This window comes from Haliotis rufescens, unplaced genomic scaffold (genome assembly GCF_023055435.1).
Source record: "Haliotis rufescens isolate VD_foot unplaced genomic scaffold, xgHalRufe1.0.p SCAF_13, whole genome shotgun sequence".
Classification (NCBI taxonomy): Eukaryota; Metazoa; Mollusca; class Gastropoda; order Lepetellida; family Haliotidae; genus Haliotis; species Haliotis rufescens.
In genome coordinates this window covers 1,234,017-1,243,292 of record NW_025963813.1, presented here as the reverse complement: position 1 = coordinate 1,243,292, position 9,276 = coordinate 1,234,017, and the positions used below count along the sequence as shown (strand labels likewise).

The window sequence follows — 9,276 nt, the reverse complement described above, 5'->3', positions numbered from 1 at the left end:
CTCTTAGTCGCTTGTGATATATTCACCATTCATACAACGGACAGCAAAACAGAAATCATGCAGAATAAATATTATGTCAATCAAGCCAGTTGCAATCGCTATATCAATATGCCTTTCGGTTCAACATGGGTTATTGCGACTGTGGTATTGTGCAGATATTTTAAGAGTCAATCATTTCTACCAGAATCATGACTTGACGTTACGGTATGTAGGTGAATTGAGTTTAACGCCGCTTTGAACAGTATTCCAGTGATAACACGATGTGCCAACTGACCAGGGGAGGTAAACAGGAGATGATGCAGGAATTATTAATCACTTCGGGGAAACCCACGAGCAGGGGTATGGTGCTGGAAGACCTAGAAACATAATCGGAGCACACCGGGATTCGAACTCATGATCATAGGTTTCTTGCGTGCCCAAGGGACGCAACTCTGCACAGCGGGTTGTGGCCCCTGGGACGACCGGGCCACACGTGCCCCTTTGTGGTACGCCCAGACGTTCAATTGTTAAATTACTAAAGACAGGGAGCATTGTTGTTGCATTAAGTGTTTAAGAGGTCGCCTTCTGCCGAGGCAATTTCGGCTGACCTGTCCCTCTTTGGGACTCCTGTGTGTGAGTAGGGTACACATATCTATTGTGAGTTTGGTGTTCACATAATTTCTGTTTTTGTATTGATATGATTTCTATTTTCTTATATTGATATGATTTCATTTTTATCCTTGGCTGCTCTGTTTATATACGTTCGAGTAGCTGTCCATCTCTCAGAAATTGAGTTAGTTTGGCCTTCGCTATTGCATCTCTTGGCTTTAGGAGATCTATGACAGATAGCGGATCTAACTGCAATTCTTGTTTTAACCTAGCCCGGGCTGGGGCATGGTCTTGACATTCTAGTAACACGTGACCAATGGTTTCAGCCTGATTGCAAGATAAACAAACCTTGTCATAGTGCTTTTTGTGACCAAGTCTGGGGCGCGAGATGGCAATTTCAATTTTCCTTTCATTTGAGTATGAGTTTGGCTTTTGTTGGAACTTGGGTTGAATTTTGTATAGCCATCTGCCGATCTTACTTGCGTCCCTTTGGGCTTGCCATCTTTCTGCTATGGAGGCTTTGCTTTTGCTTTTTATCTCTAGTTTACTAAAGGGAATAGGCTGTATATCCGCTCTGTCTAGAGCTAGCTTCGCCAGTGAGTCTGCTTTTTCATTTCCATGAATATCTATGTGAGAGGGGATCCAACACAGCTCCACCTGTTGCCCTTGGTCCGAGAGTTTTGTATATTCGTATAGAATATTGTTGACTGTGTTTGGCCTGGAGTTTGAGTTTCTGCCGACAGGGAGCGCGAAAGTATTGTCATGTATACCCGATATTTCACAACTACACAAAGGGGCATCCACTCGTCTGAGGCGCAGGAGTTCACTATACAGAGTTACGTCCCTTGTTCGTGCATTGGTTATTGATTATTGGATTATGTTTTATTCGCGCGTTTTATAACCCCTGTTTATCCATGCCTCCATGCTCCTAGGTTTTACTAAAAGTGGTAATTTCTACGACATGTGTCACTTTGGGCTGAACAATATTGTTCAAAGCAGCGAAGCCCCAACTAGTGTGAGAGTGAGTATGGTTTTACGCCGCTTTTTGCAATATTCCAGCAATATCACGGCGGGGTACACCAGTAATGGGCTTCACACATTGTACCCGTGTCGGGAATCGAACCCGGGTCCTCGGCGCGACGGACGAACGCTTCAACCACTAGGCTACCCGACCGCCCCTAAGCCCCAACTAACTCAATGTGTTCATGTCGTCAGATGAGCGGCGGTTGGAGCATGTGCATTTGACTGGGCATGTGCATCGCTCCAGATGACTACTGACTTCCCTGACGAACCCGCCTAGTTATTCTATATCACCACACATTGATTTCCGATACATGTTGATGGATGCGTCTTCTTAATAACTGTAAATAATATTTTGGTGTAAATTCTTAATTGTACCATCTACGACGTGTGGGGGTTCTTATATAAAACGTCAATGACAGAGAATAACCAGTCTCGATTGTCCGCCGAAACAGATTCCATTTGCCGTAAAAGGCTAAATAGCGGTGAAATATATGAAGGGTCATTGAAAATCAAGGGTGGCACCAGGTGTTCGCGAAAACGGTAAGCATGTCCTGCGCCCTCCGTCACAATGTGCATAAAGATAGCCAATCTACGCAAAACTTCGCTTCTTGGTATTGGCCAAGTTGGTATCAATATGCTGATTACACTTTTTTTTAATTATGTATATGTTTTGGCCAGTCCAAGTGACAGATTCTGCATCGTTAACAGTATATGACATTGTCACATTTGTGACAACCAATACAATTGTTTAATCTCCTGGCTTATCAACCGTTCATTGTTAATATGCATAAAGAACTGGCAACATCCAGTTCCCGAGTGAGCTGAATACTCTGCAGGCGCCTGTTGTTGACGATAATAGGTGCAATCAGGTGTGGGGGTGATAGATACAACAATGCTTGGAAGCCGGGTGTTTGTTTACTTACTTGCAGTTATTATGGACACATAGATTTATTTATTTACTGCAGATTTTACAGTGAATTCAGTAGTAAACGTAGAAACTGGTTTTGTCAGTTTGTACTTCCATCATTGTGGAGAAGGTTTCATTTTTTTTAACTTCATAGAAATTGTGATCTGCAACATTATATTTTGATTCTTTAGGATATTTTGCATTTACATCAAGTAGATGCTCCCCTGCTGCCGTTTACACCATACAACATTTTGAATATTTTCAAATGTATGTGATTGTGTGATTTGGGTTTGTTTAGATTTAATTGTGTCATACATTCTGCAGCAGGGGCGCGGGATATAGCCCCGTTAGTGGCAAACTCTTGCTTCTTTTGGAAGAAAATCACCTTGCATCACTGTCACTTTTGCTGCACACAATTTCCTTTTTTTTCCAACAATCTGAAGCATAAATAATTTTTCAAAGAATTTTCGGGGGCAATTTATTTTTTTTCGATAAATTACCCCCGACCCTTCCCCACTCCTAAGGATCTCTCAGGAGCCAAGCTCTCGAGGGAGATATTTTGTTTTTGTTTGTTTCTGGACAGAGTCCAACAATTGCTGTATAAACCTTTCGTTGCAAGAATTCTACTCACTTGTTAATTGACAAGCACCAAAGTGTCACCCCTCACTGACACTAATTGTTCCACATTGTTCCCACTGTTAAGAAACAGCAGATCATTAGTTAAAGGTTTTATTTGACTTGGACAGGATTTATTATCGACCTTTTATCGACTTCGTGACATTCTAATTTACACCTGATAACAACCTTACAGTGTTGGATTTTGTATAAAATGATCCCTCGGACTCGATCCTCCTTCATTGTACATTGGTGTTAGACGCCTGATCCGAGATGGGCCCGGGGACGAAGGTTGCCATTATTGGTGCAGGTGTATCAGGTCTCGTTGCGGTGAAGTCTTGCCTGGAGGGAGACCTCCAACCCATTTGCTATGAACAGTTTGACAACATCGGTGAGAATACACGTTACGGTGTCCGCAGTGAGTGGGTATGGTTACACCCGGCATTTAGCAATATTCCAGTAATAGCACGGCGGGACACACCAGAAATTGGCTTCATAAATATGTGCTAACTATTTAAAATATATACCAAAGTCCCATGCTGTGAATATCACTTTAAAGTCAAACGTAAAGTGTCTAACTGTCTTCCAAAATAATTATGTTACTGACAGAGAACAATAAAAATTTAATATTTCTCAGATTATAAACTGCCGGACAAAAAGTATAAACTTAAAAATCGGATTTGACCAAGACATTAGAAATGTTATCAAAATGTTACTAGGCTTGAAACAGTCGCCGAAACGCAGTAAACTTAACGTCCAAACCACATCTATGATACCCGTATCTAATACATCACTATCGAAAAAGAATTTCATTTTTGGCCACCATCACACATGGGTGTGTAGTTTCTTTTCCCGGCAGTATATAATGCACCTTCTTTTAAAGTTTAAAGACTCGACGTCATGTTCTTGTGTTACTGTTGAGGACTTAGTTTCCGTTGATGACAAATTCAGTAATGGCGATCGATCATTTTTTCAAAGGAGGTTTATGGAGCCCCACAGAAGAGTACAGAGAAGGCCAGGGAGCAAGGCTCTATGAGAACCTCATCTCCATCTTCTCCAAGGACATGTTTGCCTTCAGTGACTTTCCATTCTCCCAGGACACACCTCCTTGTCTAACACACGCCACCATATTCAAGTACCTCCAACGTTACTGTGATGAAAACAACCTCAGAAAGCATATAAGACTTGGAACGAAAGTTAAGAAAATCCGAAGATCCGGTGATTATGAGCTAAGCGGAAAATGGGTAGTGGAGGCGGAAGATAGTGAAGGGGTGGACACCTCTACCTATGACTACCTGTTAATCTGTTCTGGCTTCTTCAAGAGTAGCCGAATACCAGATATTGATGGACTAGGTACCTTTCTTGGACCCATAGATCATTCCAAGACATTTTGGAACGGTCAGAAGTACAGAGAGAAAACTGTGCTGGTTGTTGGTAGGTAATGTTTCTTTCCGTGATCATAGAGATGATCATCATATTCTAATGACAAAATGTTAGCAATGTTCCAGCTATATCTCGGCGGGGGACACCAGAAATGTGCTTCACACATTGTACCCACCTGGGGGTGCGAACCCGCGTCTTCGGCGTAACCCACCGCTCCAATCAAACTGGTGACGCCAGTTTAAGTACTGTAATGAAGTTTGTCGCAATACGGCGTGAATCTCGACAGTGAGGTTGCATTACACAATACAACCACATCACACATGCCTTCTTTTGAGGTTGCTTGAACTCACCACAAAGATTAGAGTCCATATCAAAACATTCGAAAACAAACTTGCACCAATTAAACTAACACTGGTTTCAGATAATATCCCTTTATCATATAATGGGCAGGTTTGCGGATAGAGATGCAAATATCAAAGGTCAAGTAGGGACTAATTTCACTGTTTACAAACAAACATGGCGTCGCGGAGGGTCGAGTAGCCTAGTGGTTAAAGCGTTCGCTCGTCACGCCGAAGACCCGGGTTCGATTCCCAACATGGGTACAATATGTGAAGCCCATTTTTGGTGTCCCCCGCCGTGATATTGCTGGAATATTGCTAACAGCGGCGTAAAACAATACTCACTGACACTGTTTTGAGTCCAGTTTAGCTGCTGTTATGCACAAACTACAAAACATCAAAATAACATTAAATATTACCATTAAATAGGGTTGCGCAGATGGATCAAGAGGGATCCATAAATTCTTTTCCTTATGTATTAATGTGATATTTCTTACTTCCTATCAGGTAACTCTAACTCTGCGGGAGAAATTGCAGTAGATATATCAAAGTACGCAAAAAAAGTGAGTAGACCAGTAAATCACTCACTCACTGTCTTTCTGAATACTGACTGTATTTTAAAGTATCGATATTTCTGTCAAGTAGTATCTTTGATCGTACTTGAAAAATCTTACCGCAATGGCGCTGCCATGTTTATCGTTACGGGAGTTATAAATCTGATACAGTTACATTGAGTAATAATGCTATCTACAGGTGTACCTGAGCGTTGGACAAGGTACATGGGTATTGCCCCGTGTGGCAACAGGAGGCAGCCCTCTAGACCAGCTGCTGTACCGAAGGTCCAACTACAAGAGTCTGGCAAAACTGGACGGTCTTATGTGTAGCATCGCCAACTCCCGCATCAACCACAACACATCTGGGCTGGCCCCACCCGGACCGCCATCTCAGGGCAGAACCATGATCAATGATGATATCCAGTTGCTCATCTTATGTGGTAAAATCGTAATTGTTGGACAGTTAATACGCCTTGGTGAACAAGAGGCTGAATTTGTTGACAGAGCTCTGGTAAAGAGCGTGGATGCCATTTTGTTTGCGACCGGATACGACTGGAGCTTAGAGTTTCTGGATGAGAACGTTGAGGGGGGTAAGAATACTTGCTTCAACCACTGCTACTGCTGCTACTACTACTGCTGTTTCTACTGTTACTGCTGATCCAGTACTACTACTACTACTACTACTACTACTACTACTATTACTGAGGGCACTGGTGACCCAAGTCCTATAAGGCGCCACAATTCGCTGGGCAGAGTTTCCCCCCTTTCGGCACGCCAGGAACCGTTTATTGTGGTTTCGCTTTGATAATGTTTCTAGGTTTGTCAGCACCATACCCGTGCTCGTGGGTTTCACCGAAGTGGTAAACGTCTGAGACCTGCATCACTGCGGGCTTTCCTCCCACATTAAGCTGACACGTCGTGATATAACTGGAATACTGTTCAAAAGAGGCGTTAAACCCAACTCACTCACTCATGATCACTCTCTACTACTTCTCCTGCTGCTTGTACTCCTGATGCTAATACCCGTTCTGCTCCAACTATTTCTACGACGACTACTTCTACAGATGATGCTGCTACTACTACGACTACTACTGCTGCTACTGCAAATACTACTGCGACTGCTACTGCTGCTAAACTATAGCTGATACGACCTTTGATATTAACTCACCAACAAACGCAACGACAACTAATATTCTGCGACTTCGACATTTTCTACTAATACTACAACTACTATCGCTGTTATTACTTTTCACTCCACCTAGCATATACCTTCCCCATAGTGTTCATCTACCCTTCTGTCGTCGTCTCCTTCGTCGTGTTGCTAGGCAACGTCACACATTCCCAATCCCCGTGAAGATCTGGGTTAAAATTAGTCTCCAGCAACCCATGCTTGTCAAGTCATTATCAATCGCCACACTCTCATCTGCAACCAATCATAACAATACTGTGAGTGGAAGTCTAATTAAAAGTCTGTTTTAATCACCTTCGATAGTTCTACATGCATTTAATCAAACTGACGTGGATTGTATTATTCTTTTTCATTTCAGACGAAGGAAACCTTCCATTTTATAAGATGGTGTTCCCCGTTTCGTTGCCCAGACAGAGCCTTGCGGTGATTGGGTGCGTGGACCCAGAGGGCCCCATCCCCCCGGTAACAGAGCTGCAGTGCCGACTGGCTGTCCGAGTGTTCAACGGGAAACACAAGCTGCCCCGCCTCAAGGTCATGCTGAAGGATATCAAAAAGTGGGATGACTACGTTCTGGAGAAATTTGGCCGTTTTAAATACAGGGTATGTACCTTGATGTCCATCTCCCCAAGGCAAGAGAGTTAACTGACTATGAAAGTCCAGTTTCCACCCTTGCCGAACTAGGCAAGAATTATAGAGTTACAGTTTGGCTGGACTAACGAGTCTATGCATAGTCCAATCAAAATCGCGCACCGAATTCGAATTTCTGGTTCGTAAACTGTCGTGCAGATTTCGGTCGATTGCAGGATTTGCAAAGCATGTGCACCGCCAACTCGTTGTCAGCAGATATTTTCCCAATCTTATCATGTTTTTAATCAAGGTGCTCACGTGATTTGATGCATTTCGCGATGTAAGACCCGTGTTATCACAATATAGATCTTGATTATCGATCAGATCGTCCTGACTCCGCGCCACCATTTTGTGTGAAGCAAACGCAAGTGATACGAGAGGCGGAATCTGATTGATCCATAGGAGAGGCTCAGAAGGGACATAACTGGTAATAGCCACTAGTGGCGCTACGATCGAGCCCAGTAATTCCAGCCTAGTTCGGCAAGGGTGGAGACTGGACTTTTAAAGTCAGTTTACTCTCTTGCCTCGGGAAGATGCTTGATGTCCTGTCTATTAACAAACCTACTGTCGTTTGTCACAGGGTCGAGCAAGTCGTGTGATTGGAGGGTGCAGGGGTGGTTTAATGTGACATAATTTGATGTGCAGAGTTGCGTCCCTTACGCGTGGCAGGGGCCGATGAGATTGGTTAACGACTTCGACATAAATGATATCTGTTTTCTTTCCACATAATGCAGAAAGCCATCAATTCTGAGTGTTTCTAAAACATTGCTACTGCGTCTTAAAATATACTACTCCACCTTAGATAGGGATATTTATTATCTGTCCATGATACGCAAACTGATTCTCATTATATTTCATGTGCATATTTGAATTATCTGATATAACTGATTATCCCTATCAAACGGTGAACTGTATATGACATGACGGTTTGTTTCATTTGGCATATCTTTAGATATAAAACCCATGTATAACGAGATGTCACCCGTGAATATCCGGGTAAGAACAGGTCTTATGCAACCCGTGCTTGCCCTAAAAGGCGACTATGCTTGTCGTTAGAGGTTACTTACAGGATTGGGTGGTCAGGCTCGCTGACTTGGTTGATGCATGTCATCGTATCCCGATTGCGTAGATCGATGCTCATTATGTCAATCATTGATTGTCTGGTCCAGACACGATTATTTACAGCCCGCCGTCATATAGCTGGAATATTGCTGAGTGCGGCGTTAAACAACAAACAAACAAACTGTTAAAACAACAAATATTACAAGATCAATGTATTTTGTGTTGTAGCTTCCCCATATTCCCTACCGTGATGAGTTGGCCAAGGAACTGGGCGTAACCCCTTCCTGGGGGGATCTGATAAAGGCAGGACCCTGGCTGGCCTACCAGTACTTCTTTGGTCCTGCCTTCTCTTATTTCCACCGTATCTGGGGTCCAAACAAATGGCCGGGCGCAAAATCAGCCATCTTCAGCGCTTTACACCACGGACTCAACACTCGACAAACCGTGAAGGTGCAAAGTCAAACAGTCAGAAACAGACTTTAGCTTACATTTTTATGGATGTTCACATAAAAATCTTTTTGTTTCTCTCTCATGAATGGCGGGGATTCGAACCCGGGTCTTCCACGTGTCAAGCGACCTGCCAGGCAACAACCGCCAACTGTTTAACTGCAGTATATTTAATGAATAAATAAATACATGATTTTCCGATTATTTATGTTCAAAGTTTCCACGTAATAAACTTGAGTCCGTAATAAGATTCGCCACCAATAACATTTCGTTATACAGGATGCAGATTATTTCGTTTACGTGAGGACTCTTATGAACTTTGCTCCCCGCCCTGAAAAGACGTTGCCAAGGTTACCACACTTCTCCAGATTGCGCACGTGTCGTTTGTTTTAGCGAGTACGTGCACGTGTCAATGTCACTAAGTTGATAGTTGAGGCTGCTAGTTTGACAACTGTTTAGAGTGCGTTTTAATGCACAATGAGCGTCTGATTGGATGTCATAAACGAACCTAAAAAAACAAAGCGTTATCCTTCCGTCTTTTCA

At 43.0% G+C, this 9,276-nt stretch overlaps 1 protein-coding gene across 1 annotated transcript; it reads left to right on the top strand.

Moving 5' to 3' along the window:
• The first annotated feature begins 3,406 nt into the window (after positions 1 to 3,406).
• On the top strand, positions 3,407 to 8,876 carry LOC124148621 (dimethylaniline monooxygenase [N-oxide-forming] 2-like). The gene is made up of 6 exons (XM_046519802.2): positions 3,407 to 3,524; positions 4,112 to 4,567; positions 5,362 to 5,417; positions 5,608 to 5,998; positions 6,956 to 7,197; positions 8,515 to 8,876. Exons 1-6 carry the CDS (start codon positions 3,407 to 3,409, stop codon positions 8,767 to 8,769), a joined length of 1,518 nt encoding a protein of 505 aa, XP_046375758.2. The 3' UTR covers positions 8,770 to 8,876.
• The last annotated feature ends 400 nt before the right edge of the window (positions 8,877 to 9,276 follow it).